The following is a 10,971-nucleotide window of genomic DNA, read 5'->3' as shown; positions in this document are numbered from 1 at the left end:
TATGTGGGACTTAAGTATGATATGTCTAGTTCACTGGATACACGTAGGAATTGTTATTAGTTGTGCACGTTAGTGGGATTGAATGCAAAGTAGACGTGGGACTAATTAGGTAAAGATTGTACCTAATGTTAAAGTAAAATGTGAGATGTGGGAAACCGTTCTAGCCTTAGTGTTAGTGCGTAAAAAGTAAGAAAGATATAAATACGTGGGAAATGCTATAGCTAAATACGTGAGATTGACGTGGGAAGTGTTAAGCTTAACCCATGCTAGTTGTAAAGCTAGTGCATAAGACGTGGGAAACCGTGCTAGTTTTAAAGCTAGTGTGTAAGACGTGGGAAACCGTGCTAGTTGTAAAGCTAGTGCGTCAGACGTGGGAAATCGTGCTAGTTGTAATGTTAGTGCGTAAGACGTGGGAAATCGTGCTAGTTGTAAAGCTAGTGCGTAATATGTAAATATGTAAGACGTGAGAATAAGTTGATTAAGATAGATACATGAATATGTGAGAAAGATGTACATGTAATTTAAGATGTGGGATTACAATTTGACATGGGATTTAATAAGATGTGTTGAGACGTGTGATAAGTATGATGTATCGTTGATAGGCACAATTAGGAGTATATACTCTACATGTGCTAATATGTATACGTGGAATATGTGTATGTGTGTTATGCCAAGATATGAGATGTTGATTAAGTTGTATATATATGTTGATATGATATGATGTGTTGGGATGTGGGAATAAGTAAAGATGGGATTATCTATGATTGTTATGGATGATACGTAATGTGGTTATGTTTTGATAAGTAAAATATGACGAGGTTTTATGAAAGTAAAATGAAGAACGTTTTATCAAAATGTGTGTATCTTACTTAGCTATTTTATTAGCCAACACTTGCTTTTATGAAAATGTTGTGTTCTTCAGGATAAACAGGTTTGAGCTAGGAAAAGATTAGCTCGGAGAGATGGGTAGATGCAATAAAGAAGACTAGCATAGTTTGTTAAATGCTTAGACTTCCCCTTTTAACCTTATGTCTTGGCTACTTTATTTACGATTCATGAACATGTAACCATGATGGCATTGATGTTGGTGCCATAACTTGGATTTCATTTATATTGTTTTGATGATGCACGTTAGTAACACCATTTTATAAAGGTATCATCCGGTTACGGATGAAGCAGTTTTAAAGTGATCCTTTTCCGCTACTTTTTAAACGCCGTTATGAAAAGTTTTTTTTTGAAATCTAGGTTTTTAAAATGACGGGTGTTACAAGTTGGTATCAGAGAAATGGTTTAAGTGAACCAAGGACTATAGGATTACTATAGGAATTGGACTTAAACCGATAGAGGACAAGTAGGGCTTAAGTAGGTATGCTTAGCCATTGAGATGTAACACATTAGGACGGGTTTGAGATTGAGTCAGAGTGTAGGTGGAGGCTTGAATGTGTTTATGTATTGTTGAATTTAATGTTTTATAGCCTTAATCTCCCTATTCTCGCTTTAACTCTTGCTAACCGTCGTCACTGTATTGTAGACATAATGGTTAACACTCGTTCTAACAGCCAACGTGATAGAGCTACCGCAAATAATGCTCAAGCTAATCAGAATGGAGCTGGAAATGGAGTTAATCAAAGGCCTCCTCGAAGGCCACTTCCGGGTGCACAACCCACAAGGTCGGAAATTGATAGGGCAAACCCAGTAATCGAGCAGATTCCTAATCAAGCTGAAATGTTTGAAGAGTTGAGGGCTGAAAGGGAAGCTAGCTTGCATCGGGATGAGCATACTGATGGAAATTACTCCAACCGCTCACACTATGCCGAGCCATCTATTGTGAGATCACAGGTTGCTCCTGTGAATGTTGTTGCTGATGTGAATGACGGGGTGAATGTAGTGGAGCCTCGTGTGGTGGTTGCTCCTCGTACTACTAACTTTAAGTATGATAGCTTCCAGAAGTGTGGTGCGAAAGAGTTTGATGGTACTCAAGATGCTGTAGGTGCTATGGAATGGTTGGAGGATATAGAGGTTGTGTTTGTTTCATGCTATTGTCCCAAGGAGATGAAGGTGTTATGTGCTTCTCGCATGCTAAGGAAGAATGCTCGCAACTGGTGGAAATCTACTACTAACCTCACATTTTGTTTTTTAACCATAACATGGATGCTGTAGGTGCTATGAAGGTGTTTGTTTCATGCTATCGTTGGCGGTTAAAAAAGAAAAGAAAAGAAAAAGAAATACATCATATTATTAGGAAAGGTTTAATCCTGTCAAACGCGCGATCGCATGTTGGTAAATGACATGACAATGACAACGATACCTAATCCCGACAAAAGCCAGGGTATGGGGGAGGTATGATGTAGACAGACCTTACCCCTACTCAAAGGTAGAGAGGCTGCTTCCAGATCCACCGGAGTGGAAGGGACATCCGACCCAAAAGTGAAAAATAGGGTTAGATCCACCGTAGTGGATCCACCGTAGTGGAAGCCTTAACCGAATCTCGATCTCGATCTCAATCTCAAACACTCAATCTCAAACTCGATCCCACTCCCCGGATCACAGATTCAGATCTTAGATCTGAAAATTTGTTACCGTTTGGGAGAGAGAGAGGATAGAGAAAGAGAGAAGAGAGAGTTGAATTGACCTAACGAGTAGTCGTCTTTTGTTACCTCCTGTTATTAATATTTATATTCACATTTAAATGGATTTAGGAAAAACAAAAAGCCATTTTACGAGTATTTTTTGTATTTTGTTGATGATTTTTTTAATATATATTAATTGGTTTGTTAAATGGTCACATGCAATGAGATTATATATTTTATAGTAAGACTTTCTTATTTAATTTATTATTTTCTAAATTTATGATTTAATTCATGTATAATGTAAAACAAGTTATTTTAAATATGTTTGAGGCCTGTATAATAATTTTTAATCTAATTATTTATGATTTTTAAAATAAAATGTATTTTAAGTATTAAATATAAATATTATTACTAATTTTAAATGATAGTTTGTTTGGGTTGTTAATGGGAATGTAGAAATTATGTTTTGTTGGGTTAGATGGATATAACAGAGAAATTAGTTTTTGAACGGGGATCGTCTAAGAAACGAGTAGTCGTCTTTTGTTCGTTGGCGGTTAAGAAAGAAAAGAAAAGAAAAAGAAATACATCATATTATTAGGAAAGGTTTAATCCTGTCCAACGCGCGATCGCATGTTTGGTAAATATGAATATGAATGTTATCCAGGAAAATTGAATTGAAGAAAGTGAGCGTCTTGGTGGTGAGGTGAGGAATTCAAAGATGGAGATGATGATGAAAGTATCAAAATTCAAGCTCAAACTCCAAACCCTTATCACACTACTACTTGTAAATAATAATCCCTTATCTTCTTCTTCTTCTTCCTCTTTATATTTATATACATTTTATTCATCCGTTTATTTATCTATTTATTTTTAATTTGATTTAGTTTTGCTTCAGGAAAAACAACAACAACTTGATACTCATTTCCAGGTTTTCTTCTTCTTCATCTTATTATTGTTATCATCATCATCATTATTATTATTGTTCCCAAGTATTTAATTTTTAATTTACTTCTGTCTCTAAGATAGCTTTCGTCAGCTTTATTATAAACAACTTAACGCATAGTTAATAATAACTGATATAAAAAAAAATGCTGCAAGCCACGCCCTAATCTCATTTGTTACAACTAGATTATAATAACCTGTTTGTTTAATGGTATATCTTCTAAGTTCAATATGATGGACCCAGCTGTACATTTATTCGATTTTCGACTAACAATAAAACTATAGTAGTATCAGTTATCATCTGTAAACATTTAGCCTATATATATGTTTTCTTATCTTTATTTTTTGCAAAACCGAACAAGCCGAAGAAGAAGCAGAAGCAAAGCCATGATGATGACGACAATGCCGATTACAATGATGATCAAGAAGAAGAAGAAGAAGAATTACGAAGAAAGATTAAACATTTGGAAGCTGAGTTATCATCATCCACACACCTTCACCAACAACTCCAACGCAAGGTTTTTCCGTTCTTTCAATCAACTAATAAAATTACTTTTCATTTATTTATATCTCACCTCACACACACACTTGGTATTAAATGACAGGTGCGGTTGCTTGAAGATGACAATTATTTGCTTCAAACCAAACATAAACAACTCACCGATACGATAACCACCATTCTTCAAGCTAAAGAATCCTTTCTCAATGCTTACCAGGCATGTCTTTATCTACTGAAAATTTGTTATCTGCATCTATATTTTATACTTCATGCCTCGCCTTCAACTACTAGTTCTTTACACTTTATCACAAATAAAATTATTACATGTGTATACCGCTATAGACTAGCCTTTTCTTGCAGATCAATAATATGTACAAATGTCTTTTCAGGATTTGGGCATTATGTTTTTTTAATTCTGCATTCACCATTACTTTAGGGACGCACAGTCTGCATTATGTCTATTCATGTACAATTATGCTCAAATCAAATGCATATCGCTATTTTTCCTATTTTATGAATAGAGCCGCTTCTGTTGATCTATCGACAAATGGTCCGTGCATAAAGGGCGCGGGGATCTAGTTAGTTAGAACTATTGGGTACCAGCAACTCCTATTTCACTCCAGATGTGGTTTTCTGTTGTTCAAGCTTCATCTGCTGGTATATGCAGGAATCTACTTGTGAACTGAAAAGATCCATTGAATCCAAAGATAAAAAGATTGCCATGCTTTACGAGAAGATAAATTCCCACTTATTATCAATCGACTCGATAAGAAGAAAGGCATACTTTGTCAACCAACTAGTGGACAATGCACAAAGTGTTGTCAATGAGAAAGAGGAAATCGGTACACGTCTACTTTTAATTTCACCTGTATGATCAATTGCTTCTATCATTTTATTAATTAATATTCAGTAGCTTTCCTTGAACTCTATCTATCTTATTATCTTCAGGAGCTCGTTTAAAGATAGAGATGGACAAAGTATGTGCATTTGAGAAGTTATTTATTGGTAATGCAGTTTTTTTCAATATATTTCCTTTTTAGTGAATAAATGTTGATAACACATCACTATTGAGGGTGCACGTGTATTTTATTCTGTGCAGAAAAAATCGGTGACCTTGAAACTAAACTGAAAAATAATGAGATCGAGTTCCAAAGAAAGGACAGGGTGATTGCAGAACTCCAGGCACAACTGGAGATGGGAAAAATAACTGATCAATGCCAATTAAAGATTGAAGAGATATCCATACCATTATCGTAGTAGATGTTTATACTTATAAAACACCCTGATTAATGCACTTATTGAAAATGCCAAATTTTCTTAACTAACCTTACCTTCAGGAAACTGTTCAAGTGAAGGAAGGGATCATTCAGACTTTGATTTCAGAGAACAAAGTAAGCACTCAAGACAAATTTAGTCTCTGTTTCACACAATTGTTCCGTTGACAAACCCATAACTTTATTTCTCGACTTATCAGGCCCTGCGCTCTGAACTAGGGATGTTGGAAGTTACTTTTAAGGCCATTCAGGACACTTTGTCACGTATGGATGAAGAGGTTAGATAATAGTACCTCTTTGTTGCTGATATTTACTTTACCTTTGATGTTATTACAAAAATACAAACTTCTCAATGGTTTATATAATTTGTCCATAATAAATGATGTCAGTCTTGACTATCTAATACCAATCTCAATGCAGGATAGAGTTTCTTTCTCTATAGTACTGGCAAACCAAGAGAAAGATGCAACAGAGAAGGACAAAGAAGACGACAGGTAGGACTTAGTGCACCACGTGCTTCACTCAACGCTGTAAGTGCATCACATCACACACACACACACACACACACACACACACCGAGTCTGCTACATATTGATGAACATTAGGACAAAAACATGGCGATCTCTCTTTGTTTTATATAACAAAGAAACTTGAATATGGTTATATGGGTAATTACTTAAAATTATATTGTGGTCAGATGCAAAACAAAAATAAATTTATCTAATGAAAACTTTAAAAGCCAAGACAATACACCATGGTTTTGCATCCTCATGTGTTATCTTGTAAAATTATAATTTTTAAAATCTGGGTACATGAATTAAATTTAGACATTTAGTTTTATCTGGTAGCTGCTTTTCTCATGTTAACCTGGTAACTGGAGAAGTAGGATTTATCATGATATCCAGCATTGTGAAGCAAGTTCTCATCAGGAGGCTTCTCGAGGAATTGTTGACAAAATTGAAGGTATTCATGGTATTTTGTTATGTTCTTTATTTTTTTAAAATTAAGAAAGGTGCAGATAAATTATACATATATGGCTAAATGCAGCCTCACCATCATTTAAGGAACATGATCATATTGCTGGTCCCTTGACAGAGAATAATAATGTCAACTCTTGTGTGTCAGAGGCAAGTAGGACACCATCATCATCTGTTCTCTAAAACATTTCCTATCAATCTCATGTATTTGAGACTTCCAAAGAGTAAAACTTAAATCTCTGTTTGTACAATGGGCAGTCCGGTTTCCCCCCTCCAAGCTCAGTTCACTCGGAATCTCAGCTTGCTGCTAATGCTCCAAGTGCAATTGCTGTCGAAGAAAAGGGATGAAAACCTTGGCGCTGAAGCTAAAGAAAATATAAGTTAATCAAGTAAACAGAGTACGCATTATCATCATTTTTTTTTACTATTGTAATATATCTGTGAACTGCAATTGATTTCTTGTTACATAGGATGACTCCGACATGTATATACAACAGTTAGATTCAGAATGCTCAACTACACAAGCATGAAAGGTAACTTTTTTCCTTCGATGCTTAGTAATGTAAATGATATTTGATAGCACCTAAAGACATTGTTTGAGGTAGTCGTAATATGCATGTTTTATACTTTGCTTGACTATTTGTACATGCACCATTATCATAGTGCTACAAGACTGAGTGTTGTAGGGTCTTAATGATGTTGATAGGCTGTTATTTTTGGCCCCTTTATTAGTCTTTGACAGACTTGGTCAATGGGATATGAGTTCATTGTCACATATATTCAAATCATGCAAAAATCTTTCAATTTGATCTCCTACTCCGCAGATATACTTGTGTCGTTTGGTGGTAACCTGCAAACTACGGCTATTATTATGTTGCCCCAAATAAAGTTCCGAAACCTAGTATTTACATGTTAAACATGGGTATTTCTTTTGTCATTGTATTTTGTTTTTAATGTCACCCCTTCTGGTAAAAACACCACAACACATGCCTTTATGAATGGTTTGTTTTTGGTCCACTTCTAAAGACAATGAATGAGCCTATAATTTAGCATTAATCTATACTCGTATCAAAGATGTTAGATGGCTAGCTAAGGGGAATTCGACAACTTGATCAAAATATTAAAGATTATCGGTCAACTGTGTGTTGAAACATATCAAAACATGTTAGTCAAATGAATTAGGTTGAGCTCTTGAACATCACCAAATTTTATTCTTCCATTGCACCATTTCTACATCTACATCTAAATATACCTATGATAGAGATTGAACCCTGGATCTCTCCCCAAGAGGTATGAGCCTCTACCAAGTGGGCTAACCCACATTGGCACATGTTGGGGGTTAACTGAGGAGCCCTATCCCTTTGATGATGTGCGTTTTAATCATCACGTATTGGGGTTACTGAGGAGGCCCTATCCCCTCGATCATGTCTTGGGAGTGTACTTTCAGCGACTTGTTAACTACATCTTTAGAAGCGATGTTTTTTATTTGGTCGGTTTTAATTCAGGTGTTAGTCAAAATTAGGCGCATACAGTAGCTCAATTGATGGTAATTCACTTATTGTTGAGTCATTATGTAGGTTTTCAACATACATACATGGAACTTCCGGGTTATTGTTGTTTGGAGTAATTGTCACTCTTCATGATATAAGCACTAAGCTACAGAAGAAAGGAAGAAAATTGAAGCTTTAGTGACTTGAGGGTATGCGGTTAATATTCAAATACATGGTACTCTTAGTTTCATGTCAAACAGCTGATTAAAATGTGAGATATAGAATGGTTTTGGACAAAAAGCGTCAAGTACAATTTGCAATTATATTGCAAAAATCAGTCCAAATACGACTCAACGATTTTATCAGTTATTAATAGAAACTAAATCTTAAAGGGATATATTATACAGAAGGTAATGATGATTATATATGCAAGTGATTCAAAATTACGAGTACAAAATTTGCATTATTATTCTTATATTGAGGAATAACAAAGAAAAAGAAAGGGATTATGTGTTGTTTCCCGGTCAATTTGTGAAAAGTTTTAATCACCTAAGTTTAGAAATCACAAGACTGATACTTATAGAGCTAACAACCCATAATATTGTTGGCATCCTCTGGCTTTGGTTTAGGCTTCTCAGCAGCCACGGTGCCATCATTTCCAGCGAGTGCCCTATACTTGTCCTTGCGGGTAAAGGAGGTGCACTCGTAAGAAAGTGTTGCTGCAATGACCCTCTGTATATAGTTAGCCACCTCATGGCTAGACTTGCCTCCACTGGTGCATGTTAATTCCAACGGTAACTTGTTCAAGAAGGTAACTTCATAAGCAGGACTAGGGTTCATAAAGAAGTAAAAAGGGTCCATCCCTTTCCATCCTCTAGCTGTAGTCCCATGAAACATGCTCATCTTGTTCACCATTGCCACCGGAACAAGCTGGTCCGTTAGCTCTGCAAACATGGCTGAGAAGCGAAGTAAAAACGGCTCCCGACAAGTGGTACCTTCCGGACATATGGCTAAGTCTCCTTCTTCTAGAAGCTTCTTAATCATGGATGCGTCTGTGGCTCGATCACGTGATAATCGGACTGTCTTGATCGGGGAGATGATTTCAGATAGACGAGAGACGGAGTATGTGACCGCAGGGATGGGACGACCAAGGGCCGTGGACAGAAAAATGGGATCAAGAAGAGTACGGTGGGAGCAAATAAAGAGGACACCTGTTTGGCCAGAGGATTTCTTGACCGGGGGAGGAGGGTTGCCTTTAACAGTGACTCGAACACCAAGTGCCCAGAAGGCATAGTAGACTAGTGGCATCGGGAGGAGGGAACCAGCAGCAATACGGAGACATGCAAGGATGAAACCGATGGGAATCCATAGGACGATGAGGATGGCCATTAGTGGGGTGGGCTTTTGAACCAACCGTCCGTCGTGAAAAACTATCGGCTTCGGTAACTTATCATTTGTTACCGGCTTCACTTCTGGGTTGTATGGCACAATATAAGCCTCCTGCAAGCATGCATTTATAATATATGTAAACATGATATATTTAAGGGAAAAATCCGTAAAAAGTAACCCATTTACACAAATTTCTTATTAAAGGTAACCTATTTTGTTTTTGTGTATTTAAAGGACCTTATTTTTAAAAAATTCCTAATAAAAGGTATCTCGTTAGTTTTTGACAGACGACGCACGTTAAGTGCCATGTCACTGATGTCACGTTATCAGATTTGTTGATGTCATCAGATTTGCGACGTCACCAAACGAATATAAGCTAGTCAAAGTCAACTGTCACGTCATCAAATTTGATGACGTGACATTGGTGATGTGGCACTTAACAGACGTTGTCTATCAAAAAATAACGAGATAACCTTTATTAGGAAACTTTTGAAAATAAGGTCTTTTAAATAAACGAAAACAAAAAAGTTACCTTTAATAAGAAATTTGTGTAAATAAGTTACCATTTTATGGATTTTTCCTTATATTTAACACATATGTACCAAAAGTTTAGCTCAGAGATATGACATCTAACTAAAACATATGATATAGGCATGCATGATATATGTTAGGGTAAACTAAGTACCTTGCACAGTTTCATGAAGGGAAAGTCAGTATCGCGGTCACCGAGCCCAATTTCAGGCCGATTATCTCCAAATTCTTTAATAAGGGCATGTGCTTTCTGTTCAGCCACCAGCACGCCAGGGCTGAGCACAAGTCCTGTTGCTCGACCCTTATAGGTTCCAATCTCGGTTCCCAAAACTATATCGGTTCCCATAAACTCTTTCAAGAAGCCCTCCACCATAATCCTTGGGTTCGCTGTGAGCACACATCGCTTCCCGCAAGCTGAGAACACCCGCCATGACTCAGGATGCAGATCACTCGAGTAAAACTTAGGTAACACTGCCTTGCCCACTGACTCAATGTCGGAGACTTTCATTCCAGCATATGTGGCAAATATAAGAACCTGAATACCAGCCGACTCCGACAAGAAGTAGTACAAGAGTCCAGCCAATGGAGCTGATAGAAGAACCATAAGAAGCCGAAGAGCCCCACCGGCCTCGAAAGCAACCAATGCAAAGTAAGGGAAGGAACTACGACCTCTTAGAAGGGTACCGTCCATATCAGCCACCACTGTATGATTATCCCGTCCGATTGAACTGCAACTTTCAACTCTTGGAAATGCCATAGCATCATCCGTCGTCATTTTTTAAGTACGTACTACTTCAAATTTGTTCTCAAAGCCAAGGATCTATTGAAATTAAACTTTGAATTGAACGTATACAATGTTGATGAGGCATATATATAGAAGTATAAAAACATTTGAAAAAGGGCAATAACTAACAACACAAACTAGTAAAATCAGTGTTTCATAGTTTGCAACGGAAAAGTCATCCGGGGACAACTTTGGTGGGTGATAACAACATATCAAATTGTTCTTGTTCTTGTTGGTCTTTTATTTCCTACCTTAGAGCTCTACGTCAGATAGTTTTTTATTATTATCTTTGTTTGCAAAACCTCAAAATTAATTTGTTGTGTTTTTAAAAAAAGTTAATTGTGAATTTTTAAATGAGCTTGTGTGCTTAATTAAACAGTCATCTCATTAATTGACACGTACCTAAGCTATGTAAATCGGATGCAACTATTATTATCTGTTCATAAGTTGTAGCATAGTCATGGTATGGTTGACTTGGGTCGAATGTATTTCTCATCGCTCATAGATAACAAATT

The 10,971-nt window shown here is 36.6% G+C and overlaps 2 protein-coding genes across 7 annotated transcripts; one reads left to right on the top strand and one right to left on the bottom strand.

Moving 5' to 3' along the window:
• The first annotated feature begins 3,007 nt into the window (after positions 1 to 3,007).
• Positions 3,008 to 8,147, top strand: LOC122585879 (chromosome partition protein Smc). 6 transcript variants are annotated; one of them, XR_006321813.1, is made up of 15 exons: positions 3,008 to 3,354; positions 3,466 to 3,498; positions 3,875 to 4,030; positions 4,118 to 4,228; positions 4,679 to 4,853; positions 4,960 to 5,016; positions 5,111 to 5,247; positions 5,343 to 5,402; positions 5,486 to 5,563; positions 5,706 to 5,779; positions 6,169 to 6,248; positions 6,333 to 6,412; positions 6,521 to 6,660; positions 6,733 to 6,795; positions 7,840 to 8,147. XR_006321813.1 is itself a non-coding variant. In XM_043757991.1 (15 exons), exons 1-14 carry the CDS (start codon positions 3,289 to 3,291, stop codon positions 6,790 to 6,792), a joined length of 1,248 nt encoding a protein of 415 aa, XP_043613926.1. In that variant the 5' UTR covers positions 3,008 to 3,288; the 3' UTR covers positions 6,793 to 6,795; positions 7,840 to 8,147. The 6 variants fall into 6 exon arrangements, 5 of the variants coding, with proteins under 5 accessions (XP_043613926.1, XP_043613925.1, XP_043613927.1 ...); XM_043757991.1 differs by having other exon boundaries at positions 6,172 to 6,248; positions 6,521 to 6,604; XM_043757990.1 differs by having other exon boundaries at positions 6,521 to 6,604.
• A 132-nt stretch (positions 8,148 to 8,279) lies between these two features.
• Positions 8,280 to 10,513, bottom strand: LOC122585926 (glycerol-3-phosphate acyltransferase RAM2-like). The gene is made up of 2 exons (XM_043758041.1): positions 9,827 to 10,513; positions 8,280 to 9,252 (listed from the first exon to the last, which is right to left on the bottom strand). Exons 1-2 carry the CDS (start codon positions 10,445 to 10,447, stop codon positions 8,338 to 8,340), a joined length of 1,536 nt encoding a protein of 511 aa, XP_043613976.1. The 5' UTR covers positions 10,448 to 10,513; the 3' UTR covers positions 8,280 to 8,337.
• Positions 10,514 to 10,971: the final 458 nt, after the last annotated feature.

The sequence above is a fragment of the Erigeron canadensis genome, chromosome 1 (assembly GCF_010389155.1).
Source record: "Erigeron canadensis isolate Cc75 chromosome 1, C_canadensis_v1, whole genome shotgun sequence".
Taxonomy (NCBI): Eukaryota; Viridiplantae; Streptophyta; class Magnoliopsida; order Asterales; family Asteraceae; genus Erigeron; species Erigeron canadensis.
This window is presented reverse-complemented; position numbering and strand designations above follow the sequence as displayed.